At 31.6% G+C, this 17,809-nt stretch overlaps 1 protein-coding gene across 1 annotated transcript in view; it reads left to right on the top strand.

Moving 5' to 3' along the window:
• LOC129232485 (ankyrin repeat and protein kinase domain-containing protein 1-like) overlaps positions 1–17,809 on the top strand; it is a 33,735-nt gene that overhangs the window by 739 nt on the left and 15,187 nt on the right. The window contains exons 2-3 of the mRNA XM_054866630.1: positions 4,366–4,453; positions 16,441–16,520. Coding sequence (XP_054722605.1) covers positions 4,445–4,453; positions 16,441–16,520 — 89 coding nt within the window. The 5' untranslated portion in view covers positions 4,366–4,444. The remainder of the gene's footprint in view (positions 1–4,365; positions 4,454–16,440; positions 16,521–17,809) is intronic.

The raw sequence follows: 17,809 nt of genomic DNA, 5'->3' as shown, positions 1-17,809 counted from the left end.
AAGATTTAGGAAAAAAATTGTGGAATATTTACTTAATATCTAGGTGCTCATAGCAAGATAAAAATATAAAGTATCTGTGGGCATAGCTTAAAACTATCTCCAGGAATGAAAATCAACATGCAGTGGGTAGGTAAAATGTTTAGTAAGAAAATGCCTTTTTGCTTTCAATCTTATGTTCGTGAAAGCAATAATGAACATTTTTCATTAATTTATCTTTAAGTTTTGAAGATAATCAGTGTTTGATAACAATTTTCAGCCAATGTACATATCTGCAGCAAATGTATCTGCATAGCATCAAATGTATCCAGCCACGGCATGTACGCGTGCATCTATATTGTCTTGCTACGAGTACTCTTAGACACATGTACAAAAAATACTGTTCATTTATCTTTCAAAACTTGACAAAAAATCGCAAAATTATATGAGGTATAGCTGAAGTTCGCCGATACATATCAGTCAATATATATCACGATATATATCCAATATTTATGTTGAAAATATCATGATATTTTCTCTATCTATTTTTTTAACTACTGTATTTTCATTAAAAAATTTATATTACTCATAGTAGTATTGTTCATTTATTATTAAAAAAAAGCCAAAAGGTTAAATAATATATTTTTATGGTGTATTAATGCATCATTAATATAACAAAGTAATATAATATTCCTTTTTTTACTTGTATTTTATATTCATAAAATTATTAGTAATGTAACAATTTTAATTCAAACTAAATGTGCTTAATTAAATATTAATAGCTGGGCAGAAAAAAAAAGAAAATGTCTTTTGACTGTGCATTGACAAATGCATATTTTTTTATTTCTGTATCATATAACTGTGTAAAAGTAGCTAACAGAAGAAAAATAAGTAAAAAAGCTAATGCTAAATTAACTCCATTAATGTTGATAAAAATGTAAAATGAAATACTAGATTTAAATTATGAAAGACGTCTTAATTTTAAGTCTACATATTGTAATAATAAAGGGTGTTTTTTTTAGAGGTATAGAACTTTAGGTTCAAATAAAACATAGTTATATGGTGTTAATTGCCATGAATTTGGCTTTACTCGAAAGGAGGATTCTTTGCCATTTTTATTTAAATATGATTTTCGGCATATGGCCACCTCTGCTGGCTCGGAGTAAGTCCAATCGGGAAGTCCAATTCTCTCACCTTTTGTCACAGTGCAGGCCATATGTCAGTGATAACGTGGCGAATGTTCTCTTCCAATGCATCAATCGTTTGTGGGTTATTCATGTAGATCAGAGACTTTACATAGCCCCACAAACAATAGTCCTGCAGTGTTTAATAGCCATGATCTTGCAGGCCAATTCACGGGTTCATTACGCAAAATTATTCGTTCACCGAACATTTCTTTCAATAAATCAGTTGTGACACGTGCTGTGTGAGAGGGTGCATTGTCTTATTGTCTATTCATGATGAAATGGCAAACCAAATTAAACACAAAACAAGTGACAACTTTCAAAATGGCGCGCATACCAAACAATGTTGCCAACCTAAAGTTCTAAACCTCTAAAAAACACCCTTTATATATGAAAATAAAGAGTTTTTGAGGATGCATTTACTTATTTTGAAGACTTTAGTTTGTATGAGTTGAAAATATTAGATATATATCAAAACATCCAATATACATCAAAATACATGAAATACACCGCCAACTCAGTCAATTCCAGCCAAGGACTGCAGTTTCGTGTTCCTCATCAGCCCGGCATAGGAGTGACCGAGGTGGAAAACCTCTTAAGGAAACCTAGAGTGCCAAACAAACTGGTAGCTAATAACGAATTAGCACTGACCAGATGAGTGACCAAAACAATGGTTCGGTTCAACTCGAATTTTGAAGGCCTGGTTCAGTGCTAATTCTGTATTAGCTACCAGTTTGTTTGGCGTTCTAGGCTTCCTTAAGAGGTTTTCCGCCTCCAGCTCAGTCACTCCTATGCCGGGCTGATGAGTGCTAATAAGCACGAAACTGCAGTCCTCGGCTGGAATTGACTGAGTTGGAGGTGTATTTCATGTATTTCTGCCTTAGCCCTGGCTATAGGGCGGTAACTTACTGAACATACAGTGGCTCCCAAAAGTGTTCGTACACCTTGAAATTTTGTAGTAAAACCAAAATAACTCAAAACTGAATTCGAATATAAAGTCCAATTTTTTTTCACACCATTCCTATGTCATTCTGAATAAAACCCAGTAGTTTTTTTTTTAGAATATTGCCAGATTTTATTTTTGAAATTTGTAAAAAAACGAAGAGTCAGAGAAAAAATACGCCACAAAAATCATCGTACACTGAAATAGTTTCGAATAAATTCATAATTAGAATTATCATATGTGGTTTTTTTATTATTTTTGCATTGTAATCATTGTAATGATACTGTAAAGTCATTTGCCTTTAATTTTTTGTGTATTCATTCCCTAATATTTTGCTTAATATTTTAAAATGGCAGGTATGCGTAAAAAACAACAAACACGATTCGAAATTTGATTTTTTCCCTCACAGTAGCCGTAAATTGGTTTGAAATGTCTCTAAATTGGTTAATTTATACCATTCTATGGTGAAGGGCTTGATAAAATGCTTTAAAGTCAAGAATCGGATCGAAAACAAGGTAAGAAAAGGTCAACTGGCAAAGTTAACAAAGTCTGATCGAATGTCTACAGTTAAAAAAAATATGAAAAATACACATTTCAGAACTAAAAATGTTTCTGCAGAATTGAATGAAACATTTTACGTTTAATTTTTACCTAAAATTGTTCGCTAAGTTCTCTGATTAGCTAGATTAAATAGGACCGCTTCCCGCAGAAATTTTCTTGTTCGTACGAAAAACAGTAAGCTTACACTTTCCGTCGTAAAATCAATGATAAATAAGGTCAAAACGTTTTGGAACAACGTCTTACTCATAGACGGAAATAAATTCAACATTTTGGGTTAAATTGTTGTATAATTGTAAATGAAAGAAAAAAATGAGGAATTTAATCTTAAGAACTTAGTTGGATCAGTTAATCAGGACGGTGAAGGTGTTCTTGTGTGAGGGTGCATCTCAGCATCAGGAATCAGAAATTTAGAATTTTTTGATGAAATAATGAATTATGCTGTTCATTTAAATATTTTAAGAAGCAATTTGAAACTATTACCCCAAAATTTGGTAATCGGAAACAACTTTGTTTTTTATCTTGATAACGATAAGAACTAACGATTCGCGTTTGGCGCCTCAAAATTTGTCCTTAAGCTTAGAAATATCTCCTCAATCGCTAGATTTAAACTTAATGGAACATATTTGGAGATATCTGGTGGCTAGATTACGAAAATACACCATTGAAATAAAAAGCGAACTAGAAACAGTAAGACTCGTAGTGCGGCTGAACACTTACTCAGAAATTGCACAAAAAAAGAAAGAAAAAACAATGAAATCTATTCCCAGACGTTTAAAGGCTGTTGTTGTTACTGCATGATATTCTACTAAATAATAACTTAGTAAAAAGTTTGATTATTTACTAATTTTTTGACATTTTTTCAAAGTGTACGAAGACTTTTGTGAGATAAAATTTCCGGCACTTTTTGGTTTTTGATTTTTAAAAAATTGAGTTTTAATGTTTTATTAAAAGTTTTCATGTAGTTTTGTTAAAAATAGATCATAGATCTTATAATAAAATACCTATTCGGAAATATTAATTCTAACCAATCGATAAGGGCCTATTTCATTGAAAGTCGTAGGTGTACGAACACTTTTGGGAGCCACTGTACATCAAAATGTCTGATATTTTTGAAAATATCATGATATTTTCAAACCCTGGGTATAGCTTATTTTCAGATTTTCTGAGTATGTAACGCTGCATTTAAAATTTTGTAAGCAAAATTTAGAATTATCATATGAAAAAAAACTACCACCTAAAAACTCCTGCATGTCTTCTGTTACTCCAATAAAAACTATTGAGAAAAATAGAAAAATATCAATTGGTTTTTATAGTTATCTGCAAAAAAGTGTCAAAAAGTCACGTGCATAACACTGGAAGGCCATATAACGGAAAGTTAGTGAATATTTTTTCACCATGGCCTCATGTACATTCACCTTTTTGCAGATGTGAGGATGAAGGTATAAGCTGCGGACAAAAGCAAATGTAGAGACAAAGGTCTAATTATTAAGAGATGGACAGAATTCTCTCACTTAAGATATTGAACTCTTTCCAGAGGATTTTTCATGTTACTATTAATAAATTATTTTAATTGGTTAATTTAAATGGCTGTTTTTGCAATGTTTATCTTTCCATTTCTTTTTGTAATTTTCTAGCATAAAAATTGCAAAATCGTTGTTGATAAGTCTCACCTGTGCTGTCCTTTTTTGGTTTTCTTTTCAGAATACATTTTAAAAGAACTTTCCTTAAAAGACTCCTGAAGTATCCTTCAGAAAAAAGTGAAATATTGTTTCGAAGAAAGATGGAATCTGTAAGTTTGATTGTTTTTGAAGTGTTACGTTTTCCTTTTTTTAAATACCTAAATTTAAGGATATCGGAAACCAGTGGCGCGCCAATGGGGGCTTGTGCCCCTGGCGAACTTAAGGAGTTCTGTCCCCTCCCCTTGCACCAATTCATAGAAATTTAATGCAACCAATAAGCCAGAGACTCCCAAACTTCAGACCATCGCGTACCCCCTCCGGAAAAAACCAAACTTCGAGCCCCCCCCCCCCCACCTTGCCGGTACACACGCAAAAAAAAATAAAGATTTAACACAGTTAAATCTATTTTTTTCTCCAATATATTTTTATGCCTTTTTCCCTTTAAAGTTATTTATTCATTGTTTTGTATATTTTCCAGAGTTCTTGTCTGGTTTTCATTTCTTGCATTATTCTTCTGAGTGATGGAAGTAAAATTCAATTTGAAATTCAATTAGAAATAAAAATGTTATCACCAAATGTCTATAACAAGTTTATTAATGAATATGAACGTTTGAAGTAAGTGAACAAAATACTGTTAGCCTAATTTTATTATGTTAATTTTTCATATGAGTTGTATTTTTATGGCGCAATTAGGATTTTAGTTTTTTACTCTGGTTCGGGCAAACCTACCTTGGCAGCGTGTTAATGCTGTGATTAGGATTTGCGTAGCTTTCACAATGATTTTTTTGGTTGTGGTCACCAAAGTCGGTATCCTTGGTGGTTTTGGCCGCCTTTGTCATTTCTAAAAGCTCTTCTTCGTTTAGGTTTTAACTCCTTCAAAACTCTTTTTTTTGGTTCAAGACTGCATAATCTTCTTCTATGACAGTAACTTAAAATACTTTGATCGACAACTAACTTCGTCACAAAGGCGATTTCAATGTAGTAATTTCGTGCATTTATTTTTTTCATAAATATGTGATTTACAAATTGATCGTAATTAAGTCATAAAAGTTGAAGGTGAAAATTTTATTAGATATCTAAGACATTTCATAAGTGAAGTAAAACATGCTTAAATCGTGATTAAAGTGAAAAACAACGTAAATAAAGCACAAATATTGGAGTAGATACAGCATATAGCTATTTCAAGGCTACAATGGAGCCTCTTCATCAGTGCAAAAAGCTCACCAACACAACCAAAAGCTTATATGATAATTTTTCATATGCTTAAATGGTGTTTGGCTGTTTCTCAAGTTTTATGGTTATTGTTTTTCCCACTACCACACTCTCAGCAGCAAAAGTCAGGTTGTCTAGTTGTTATATAAATATTTAAAAATACATAAGTAGATATTAAGTGATTGCGTTAAAAACACAATTGTTTAGTAAATTGCAGTTAAGATATTGTAAAAAGGGTCATCTACAAGTGATGTCATGCTTTGAGGAGGAGACGGGTTCATGAAATTGTGACAAGAAAAAGAGGAGAGGGTGACAAAAAGCGACATCACACAGTTATTTAGTTATTGTAACAATCTACTATATATTAAAATCTGTTCGCGTCCGTCTGTCTGTCTGTCTGAAGATCTATCTTCTCGAGAACTGCTGCGACTCGAGAGTCAAACGAGATACCGATAAATTTAAAATTTTCCAAAGAAAACAATAGGACCAATCTCGTAATTGTGCAACTTTAATTAGCGGAGATATTAATTAAAACGTTAATTAACATAACGTTATTCAGGAATTTTTATTTCTTTCCTGTTGCCATTTTGCATATACGTGAGCAAGTAAAAATCCAATAAATGTTTTTTTTTTTGGCTGCTGTCCAAATTTTAAAACAACGCTTCCATCTAGAATTTCATTTTAAATTAGTTTAAAAATTGGTTGCCCTATTCGGACATATCCTTTATTTTATCGTCTGTCTTTTTTTTATTTTTTACATTCAGTGTTCTTAACTCTTTTCAGCATATGAAAGTTGTTTCTTTAGCTATGTTTATTGATTGTAGTGTAAGTTTATCATTCACAGGCCTCATATTTTGGTACACTTAGGATGTGCGACTAATTATGTTTATTTTGTTGGACTTTTTCCCGTCACATGGATGAGTTTTCGAATTGTAACAAGTCTCTTTTTCTTTCCTGTTTCTATTTTTAAAATACAGTTTATATCGTTAAAAGAACATGTTACATTAAGATTGTTTGGATTTCTATGTGAAAAACAGAGTTGAGCAAAAAAGATTGTTTTTAAGGATTTTAACTAAAGCTAAATTGGAATCTGATGACTTGGTATTAAATTAATGCTTATTAGTAGTTATTTAGTCTTGGTGCTTTAGTTTCACGTAATCAACCAAAAAGTATCTGTCATTCTATGTAAAAAGCTGATGGTAATTGTTCATAAATAGTTCAGATATACGTGAAATACACCGCCATATACCGCTAATGGGCGGTAATTTACTGAATATAGTTCAGATATAGTCTATCAGATGTAATTCATTTTAACGTGAGCACAGATTATAGTTGATAATGCATATATTTTCATCTTTTGTGCTTATTGAAAATACTCATTACTTGTATCATTGATAACTATGATTAACGTTAAAGAGATTTTTGCCAAAAATATGCTCTACTGTTGTTTTGCAAACCTTGCATTACGCTTATTTATTTACTCCTTAGCGCTTTAGAAACTGATGCCAGAGTAATACAAAAACATCAATTGGACATCTCTTTCATTTTTTAAGTAGCCCGTGCAACGCCGGGCACGCAGCTAGTATATTTATAAAAAATGTGACATGTGACAAAAGGAGGAGTGACGCTTAAGTGTGACACTTTATGATAAAGGGGAAGGAGCTCAAATACGTTGAAAAAAAAGTGTGATATTTATATATATATAATGACAGCCCATTAGTACTCCTCCAAAATCTCATTTTACTCCTTCAAAACTCCTTCATTTCATTTTTGAAATTGAGTATGAACCCTGACTTAAATTTTAGACTTATTTAAATTTTAATATGTGTGACAGTACATTCGCAAACTATATCAAAACCATTTGAAAATCATGTCAAGATGAACAAATGCTAATTTACTTGTATGTTGTATGAATAACTATTTTTAATGACCTCTGTTATAGCTGCTCTTTCGGATAGATTGCGCTTTTTCTTTGCCCCCCCCCCCCGAAAAGCATGATATAACGAGGTGTTACTGTACCTTATCTTTACTCAAAGTAGGTTGGGAATAAATTATGAACTAACTTTATTCTATGCAGCGTTAAAACTGATGTAGAAAACTCGATTGAATTTGATGAGATTTAACTGTTTAATGTGTAATTACTTTCATAGTTAAAGTTTTAATTTCATACGAGTTACAAAAATGCGTGATTATTCCACTAATGTGCAAAATTCTGCTAATTTTAATATTCAGGTTCGCAGGATCGGGCTTTATAATTATTTTTAACAAGAAAAGAACAGGATTTTAAGAATTTAACTACAAAAAAAAACCTTATTTGTAAAAAATAACTTTTTTTCTTGTGCTCGGTTTATTGAATGTTGCTCAAGAAATATTTGAGCCAGAATTAGCCCCAAATGTCAATAGAAATTGTAACTTATTTGTACCAGGGTTGGGTTTTGGACTGTTCAAAACTGGTTTAGGACAGGACAGGTGGTTTTTACCGTCCAAAACTGTCTAAAACTATCCAAAAGTGACCGAAACTGTCTTAAACTGTCCAAAACTACGCTGAAGCTAAAGGGGTGTAATCTAATCAATTTGTTTTAATGCAATATTCATAATACATAAATATAGATATTAATGAGGTTTAATTAATGAGTATTTGATAATATTTTTCTCCAAATTTTCACTTAAAAAATATTTTATTCAAAGAAATGCCAGTAACTAGTACATAAAAACTTCCTTATGTAACAGTTGGTAGAATTCTGAAAAGAAATACACAACACTACCAAGACAACTCATTTCAGTTCCATTTATAACTCAAAGGAATGTTATTAAATGTGCAATAAATATTGAGGTGAAAAAAAAAAAAAAAGCTAAATTTTTTTAATGGTTTTTGCAAATAATTTTTACATAATGTTTTAATAAAAATTACTTTTTTAATCACAGATTAAAGAACAAGAAATTGATGATTAAACACTTAATTATAAAATTCTTGTGATATTCTTTTTTTCGTTGATATTTTTAATACAATACATTCTGTAACTACAAAAGTTTGTAATTTATTGCATTTGAGTCAATTATTGAACTATATTTTGAACACTTTCTTTTGCACACATGCATAAATGTCAAAAAATTTGGTTAATGATAAAAAAAAAAAAAAAACTTGCGTACAAATTAAAATTTTTAATGAAGATTTTAATTTCTACGTAACTAGATTAAAATCAGCTGCACAAATAAGTTGAATGTTCACATTGAATAAATGTTCAATCTAAAGCATTACTTTAATACATTTTATTCTGTTTTTAATGTTTTTTCACAAAATACAATTTTTCTAAAAACACAGTTTTGTACACTTTTGGACAGTTTTGGACACAAGGGTTTTGGACAGGACGGTATAAACCAGGATTTTTACCATGGTTTTTACCATAGTGTCCAAAACCTTGCCAACCTTGATTTGTACAAGTGTACACATTGTACAAAATGTGTTGCAAGAAAATTCTCTAGGGTCTATTTTAGTGAAAAGGCATATGAAAAATGGAAAAGACTTATACATGAGTTACATGAATAAAAATATACAAATAAAATAGTTCTGCTCCTTCATCTGTTGATTTATAAATTACTAGTGGTACCCGCACAACTTTGCCTGTAGTAGTAAATTAAAAGGTCTTTTGATTCACCTGTATAATTACAAATAATGTATGATGAATTTCTCGCCAATTGGCTTGCCCATGTTACGGTTCCACGTTAGGATAACTTGGTAATTTACTCGTCTTTCTTATGATAATTTTGCTTGGGAAAATGTTCTTAAACTTGGAATAGAAAAAGAACAAAATCGAATTTCCGAAAAATTGCTTCGAGGTGCTCACCCCCACGCTACAAACTAACTTAGTGCCAAATTTCATGAAAATCAGCCAAACGGTCTAGGCGCTATGCGCATCACAGAGATCCAGACAGACTTTCAGATTTATTATTAGTTAAGATTACAGGAAAAGGAACCTTCCTTTTACAACAATGGCGTAGCCAGGAAGTTATTTGGGGAAGGGGGGGGGGGGCAAGGAAATTTGACAAATTGATATGGAGATCTTTTTATAAATAACCAAAATTAATTTTTGAAGATTTTATTTAACTCTTATTAATGAGAAGTAATGGTTTTGAATTTAAAACAAGCAGCAAAATTTAATGCAAAATAAGATTCCCCACTTCCCCAAAAAGCCTACACAGGGACAAAATTTCAAGAAATTTGGGGGGAGCTAGACAGAGAAGTGCCTTTAGTTAGATTCTAAACAGGTATATTCTCAGAATTAGCATCTACAGTCGAGTCCCGACTTACGCGAGGGATGCTTTCCAAGACACCTCGCGTAAGTCGGAATTTCGCGTTGTGGAACAAGGTATGTTTAGTAATTCTTTATAAGCATACCCAATTGTTTCAAACGTTTGTAAACACCCCTCATATTGTTTCAAACCATTTATTAACTATATATTGCAATATCTTTTACGAAGAACCGACTTTTTCTGTATTTTAGAAAAAGCTTTATTATTTGACGTAAAATTCTGTAATTTAGCACAAAATCAATGATTAATGGGGGAGAGAAATTTAAAATAACGCAGTATGGGGTACTTACAGTATGTACACTACATCATTATTATAGCACTTAACAATATCGATATAGTAAATATATTTATAATTTAAAAAATGAAGAAGGTTTATGCAGCGGGATCAGAATGTCATCAGACTGTATTTCATGAACGTTCATATGCAAAATGAAAAAAAAAGTTAAGAATCGGAGCGGTTATTTGTATCAACTAAAGCAAAGCGTTGTTTATGCTAATACAGTGGGTGAACTTCCACTTTCAGTGATGCTAAAGGGATGAAAGTCCATTCACCAAACCAGTATTTAGTGTCAACGAAGCCCATTCTAACTCTCCGCCACTCTTTTCCAAAAAATTTCATGTTGCAAGGAGTAATTTGTGTCCGCATTAAAAAATTCATTACTCTTGAAAAATTTGCGTTATAGCCATTTCGCGTAAGTCGGATCGCGTTGTAGCGGGATCCGACTGTACTTCAATGATACAAGAGAAATAAATATGCTTATTTTTTATTGTTCCATTTGTTTTACTTGAGTAAAATTCTAGTTTTCAACAAAATGCATTTTTCTTCAATCGTATACTGTCGGCCCCGTGTAATCGGGTGATGGATAAACAAATACCCCGCTTATACGAATAAGATCCCCCGAAACCGAATACTTCCCCATAGACGCAATGTTAGAGATCCCCACTTAATCGAATAATTTCCATGGATAATCGAATAATATTGATCAGCTTTCACAGATATTTTTGCTAAAAAAAATTAAATAATGCTGAGAATAAATTAAGTAAGAATGATAACTGGCGTAAAAATATAAATTAATATTTTTTGCGGACAAAAGGCGAGAGAAACATCATTCATATTTAGTGATGTAAAATACCCGGGTAATTTATTTTTAGGGGTAAATACCCAAAATGGGTATTTACCCGGGTATTTATTTCAAAAATTTATATTCAACTAAAATACTTTTCTGTATGTATTCCACTATGTATATATATATAAATAACCAACCATATACAAAACAATAAATTTTTGTCCAGAAACTGTATTTTGATCACATATTTAAAGAATAATTGTGTGAAACAACTTAGCAATCTAATATGATATTCACATGAAATGTGTTGGATTATGCCTAATCAATGTTGATAGCCAAATTTCAGATATAAAAAGCCATTCTACAAAACGTAAAAAGGTTAACTGGTTACAAAAAAAAGCAAACATTAATTTTTTAAGGTCCTAATCTTTTATAACCCAGTAGTAAGTCCCTGCATTACATCAAAATGTAACAAAATGTCGCTCCCAATTTATTATTACTATTTATTTACTTATATCTTTTATAGAACTTTCCTTCAAACCTAGTTCAAGTGTTCAGGTGTATTCTGCTGTTCATGTATATATAATGGCAAATAACAAAAAGGAATTAAGCATTTAAAAAAAAAAGGGGGGGGGGTATAAAAAATATATAAACAAAGCCAAAGAAAAAGAAAAGCTGCTTTGAGATTGAACTCATCAGCATTGGAAATCTCAAAGCATTCAGTATCAGAACGAGGAAGCAACACAAATGGATAGTTAGGCAAATGCACTACAAATCCAAAAAATGCATACTTTGAAGCGGCAGCCAAATTTTGAAAAGATAAAAAATGGGGAGAGAATGTAATGAAAATACAAATGCCTGGTGTGGAAATAATCATTTACCACCGGCAAAGACAAATTCACGAAAATTATATCAAAATTCTCTTGTAAATTATCCTGTCATCCTATTTAAGTTTTAGAATAGTTCATTCTAAATTCTGAGGTTTTTTTTTCTTTTTTTTTTTTTTTTTTTTTGATAAAATTTTACTAAGCCTTTAATTAAAAAAATTATAATATCTAAATTTTTATATTTTTAATCTTTCATTTTACGGTTTATGTTTTAAAAAGAAAATCATCACATTTTGATACCACCTAAATGTTTTTTGCAAAATGCACAAGTACTAGGGGATTTATTATACGCTACCTTCGGATAAATACCAAAAAAATTATTTACCTTCCCACCCTACATCACTAATTCCATGTATTAAAAATAGTTTGAATGAATCATGAAGTACTAGGGAGCAAGTGCAAATGAGCAAGGCAACAGAAAACAATATTTTTATTATTTTTTTGCTTATTAATGTGAAAACTGTTTCTATATTTGCCATGTTATCACTTAAACAGCAATAAAATAAATAAATAACATCATAGTGTCTTAATAACTTCTTAATTTATTCTTCCAAACATCCCTCATGCTTCTTTTTTTTTTTTTTTCATTTTGGAAATGTCTAACCTAGCTTGTGATTTTGAAATCCTGAAGTTCATCATTGAATTGTTAATACTTCTTCAATTTTGACATTGAAAAGAAAGATTCTTTGGCTCACACAATATGTTTCTTTCATAATTTCATCAAGTCTTTCAATGAAAAATATTACAACCTGTGTAATACATATGTATGTATCAGTTTTACCAATTATTTTATATTTGGATTGAAAAAAAAATTTCCCATTCACTTTTTGCATTTTTTTTTTTTTGTAAAATACCCAGTTTTTGGGTATTTACCCAGGCCTTGGGTAAATACCCAAAAAATATTTACCCACCCGCTGGGTATTTACCCGATCCACATCACTATTCCATCAAAAAGATTCCACTAGTCTGTAAAATTTCTTTTTTTTTTTTGCCATACCAAAAAATAAAATGATAGCACAGTTGATAATTGAATAACACAAAGAAGTGTACACATTTTAGACTATAGTAAATTGATAAATATTAAATGCAAAACACGGTAGAAGAGGAGAGGCAAAAGGGAGTCAGAAAAGTGTTCAAAAAATAACCTTGAACAAGTTAATTTTTTTAAAAAATAATGTACTCAAAAAAAAGTGCCAAAATAAAGATTTCATACCTCTAGTAGTGAGTTACTTTTTATAATTTTCACACGTGGTTGTAATTGTAATATACATGTAAACTGAGTCTTAAACAATTTTGTTCTTTATTCAAGTTACTAGCGGCACCCGCACGGCTTTGCCCGGAGTAGAAATTCAAATAGTCATTTGGTTCGCCTGTATATTTACAAATAATGGATGATGAATTTCTCGCCGATTTGCTATGTTTATTCGCTCTTCCCATGTTACGGTTCCATGTCATGATAATTTCCTAATTTACTCGTCCATCTTATGATAATTTTGCTACGGAAAATGTTCTTAAAATTGAAATAGAAAGAGAACAAAATCGAATTTTCGAAAAATCGCTTTGAGGTGCACACCCCCATGATACAAACTAACTTTGTACCAAATTTCATGAAAATCGGCCGAACAGTCTAGGCGCTATGCACGTCACAGAGATCCAGACAGACTTTCAGCTTTATTATTAATACAGATTTCAAAAAATGCTTTAGCAATAATATTAATTACTTCATTTATATAGCTATTGATTTAGTATTATTAGGTTTTAAAACAAATATTGTCAATTCAGAAAGACAAGAAATATTTCCCCGCTTAATCGAATAATATTTCTTGGAACCAACGATGTTCTATTAAGCGGGGCCGACAGTATCTATACTTAGTCATTTCGGAGGGGGTCTGACCCCCCCTGGCTACGCCACTGTTTTATATTTTTTTAACTAGTGTTTGTTTTGTTAGCGAATCAGGGGCGGATCTAGAGGAGGGCCATGGCCCCTCCCAAAGCCTTGTGATTGTAGGAATTTTTTAAAGAAAAAACAAGGAAAAAATATTATGAGACGATAACAAAATTTAACACATGTGTTTTACTGAAAAAGAAGTATAGGCCTTAATTGGGAGATAAATTATATCCCTATCCTCAAAACAAAACTTTTATTTGCAAAATTTTTCTCCATCTTTTACATCATTTCTTGATTCCAACTACAAACACTTGGACGACCTCTAAATACTGCTGGTCTCAGAGTATACCTATTGCTCACAAGACCAAAGAGAGCCTAAATTTTCGTTTTTATGGCTTTAATTCGAAACTAGGGGGAGAACCCCCTTTTCCCATGCCCTTACACAGATGCCTTGATATGTAGCAAAAAATTGCATTTTAAGTCTTTTATTTGGAAAAAAATGTCAACCGAAACTTGCTTATCCAGCTCTTATGACTTAACTTGCTTAAAAGCAAATTAAATGAAATTTTTTGGGACTTCAATTACAAACGACTTTTGATAGGACCCCCTCCCTAGTTTATATCGTGATGATAGCTTTTAAGGAGTTTTTTGGAGGAGCTCACGAATCTTCCATCCCTTTATAAAACATGTATAAATATAATTAAAAATCGAATTTTTAGAGCCTCAAAGGCAAAATAATTCCAGGAAGGAAGGATTGAAAGCACCTTCACACTTTCTTTAATGTAAGCAAACATTACCTAAAGGTGCATTTTTAGGCTGGACAGCTGAAGAGCTAGAAGAGCACCCCTCCTCTTCTAACTTCTCAATGTATATTGGCAGAATATTTTGGTTTCTAAGCTTTATTTTCAAAAAGTATTTTGGGGTCAGCTCCCAAAACCTGAGCTTTCTCCATACATCATCAAAAATAGACAAAATGCGTTTTTAGTCTCTTAATTTTCAAAAATTACTCGGAAATTTAAATTTTGAAACATTTTTGAGAGAGATTCCCAAATCCACCTTATCACCTAACGTCTCGATACCCCGAAAATTGAGTTTTTAAAACTTCATTTTAATAAAATTTCTGGTGAGTTCGGAGTTTGTTCGAAACTTTCGGATGGCCCCCTCCCAAAACAATCGGCTGGATCCGCCACTGTAGCGAATCACAAATACAGTCGAACCTCCATATATCGAACTTCCACATATCAAAATTTTCTGTATATCGAAATCCCAGCAAATTTCTATGTTCATTACATAGAAAAATTGTTTCTATATATCGAAAAATTCTCTTTATATCGAATTTTTTTCGAGACATTCGTAGATTTTTTTTTCCCACTTCCCAGACTGTTTGTCTCATGAAAAATGAAGGTTAGGGGGGAAAATTATGTTTCTTAATGGTTGCTACAAAGGAATCTGGTGTTGAGGGGTGTGTAGATAGGTCGTTGTTTCGTTCTGGAATTCTTAAAATCCTTGAAGTTTATTTCAAATCTTAGTTGTAACCAGTAACATTGTAAAATCAGTTTCAAGTTCTCCCTTTTGTCTGATGATTATCATTCCTAGTCTTTTCAGCTGCAGTAAAAATCATTCAAGTTAAGTAGATTGATTATTTACTTTTCTCCCGATTACATTGTCAAAACGAAAATCCCCTAATGTTGCGGATCAAGTTGAATTGAGGAAGAATGGCGATGTATGAAGGCGCAAAAATATGTTATTTCTATTACAGTCGGACCTCTATATATCGAAGTAGCAAATTGCCGGAAAAAAATTCGATATATAGAAATTTCGATTTATGGAAATTATCTTATTTTATCATAAAAATCTCCTAAAACATTGAAATTAAAGCTAATTTTTGTGTATGAAACCCTATTTCTAATCTATACGAGCATCGGATTAAATGGAAATTAAGAATTAAAAAATTAACAGAAATTACACACTTTTGCGCTTTTATACATCTTCATTCTTCGGCAATTCAACTTGATCCGCAACATAAGGGGGATTTTCGTTTTGACAACGTAATCGAGAGAAAAGTAAAAAATCATTCTACCTAACTTGAATGATTTTTACTGAAGCTAAAAAGGCTAGGAATGATAATCAGCAGAGAAAAGGGAGAACTTGAAACTGATTTTACAGTGCTACTGGTTAAAACTAAGATTTGAAATAAACTTGAGGGAATTTAAGAACTCCAGAATGAAACAACGACCTATCTACACACCCCTCAACCCCAGATTCCTTATGAGTTTCGTAGCAACCTTTGGTGAACGTAATTTTCTTCCGTAACCTTCAGTTTTCAGAAACAAACAGTTAAAAGTGGAAAAAAAAAATCTACGAATGTCTCGAAATTTTTTTCGATATATAGAAACAATTTTTCTACGTAATGAACATTGAAATTTGCTGGGATTTCGATATATAGAATATTTCGATATGTGGAAGTTCGATATATGGAGGTTCGACTGTATTTTTTAAATTATTAACTTGTATTTAATCCGATGCTCGTATAAATTAGAAATTGGGTTTCATACGCGTATAAATTAGCTTTAATTTTAATGTTTTAGGAGACTTTTAGGATAAAATAAGATCGTTTCTATATATCGAAATTTCTACACATCGAATTTTTTTCCGACACTTTGCTACTTTGATATACGAAGGTCCGACTGTATGTTCTCTTTCCTAAGAACCCTGTGTTACCTCTGTTCTAGGGAAGTGATCGTGAAGCAAATGGTGAGCTGCCGTCAACACCAAAGCGCCACTCCCAAGATTGCAAAGGACAGCCCTCCAAGTAAGTTGTATGTTGTTGAATCATCAGAACATGGTTGCCACACTTCCGTCCAAGGGACGGAATTCCGTCTTTTCAAAAATTTCGGCCATCGAATTTTTTTTTTTTTTCCATGTTCAAAATGATTTTTATAGGTGAAACAAATCTTTACTTTTGAATCTCTCACTCTCAAAAAAGGTCTTATTCTTCTGAGGACAATAAACTGGGCCATCTGCTAAAGTTAAAATGATGAGCTGTTTTTTTTTCCCTAAAAAATAATTAAATAAGTCACTCAATCTGTTGATTTCAACCATTCTTATCTTAATCTGGAAAATTTTATTAAAGTTTTTATCACAATGCATCTTATAGCCAAGAATCTCATACCTGAATTTTTTTAATTACTATTTTTTTGTATGAAATATGAACTATTTATGTAACATGAACTATAAAATCTGAAGCTTTTTTTCTGCAGTAGCAAATAGTAAGTTTTTTTATTGTAATTTATTAAAAATCTGGGACAATGTTATGTTATTTTTTATTTAGGTTTTAATTTTTACTTAATCTTACAATTTGGTTTTACTATATAGTTACAGCATCAAGAATTAGCATTATTATATATGTCTAAAACATCAAACAAACTAAGCGCTAACATTTTGGTGTCGCGAAATGGAGCCACGCGCTTTTCAGTCCTGGCCAATTTTTAGAGTGGAGCCCATGCATCAGAAGCTGACATTGCATGGGGATAAAGTGTTAACTTGGGAGGTCTTGGGGTTCCATTCCCATTTGGTGTACAGATCTAATCTATATTCAGTAAGTCAGTGGCGTAGCTAGACCCGGTTACTTCTTTTATATATATATATATATATATATATATATATATATATATATATAATATATATATATGGGGCATTCCACGGTATTTTGGACATTATGTAGAGTCCGTAACGTGACCTTTTTTTGCCATAACTTTTTAATTTACCGTTTGATTTGCAAATTATTTTAATCTGAGCTGGTGTGTTGGTGGGAAAAGATCAAAATAAAATAATATGCTAATCAAACAGTAAATTAAAAAGTTATGGCAAAAAAGGTCATGTTACGGACTCTACATAAATGTCAAAAATACCTTGGAATATGCCCTATATATATATATATATATATATATATATATATATATATATATATATATATATGTATAATCGCTTGGAATTTTTTCCTTTTCTTTTTTTTTTTTCTTTCTCTTCTCTCTTCTTTTTCTCTTTTTTTTTTTGAGACTAACTTTTCGGGGGAGGTTTTGTCCCCAAACCCCCCCCCCT

This window comes from Uloborus diversus, unplaced genomic scaffold, assembly GCF_026930045.1.
Source record: "Uloborus diversus isolate 005 unplaced genomic scaffold, Udiv.v.3.1 scaffold_12, whole genome shotgun sequence".
Classification (NCBI taxonomy): domain Eukaryota; kingdom Metazoa; phylum Arthropoda; class Arachnida; order Araneae; family Uloboridae; genus Uloborus; species Uloborus diversus.
The sequence above is the reverse complement of the archived record's forward strand: the minus strand, read 5'-3'. Positions and strand labels throughout refer to the sequence as shown.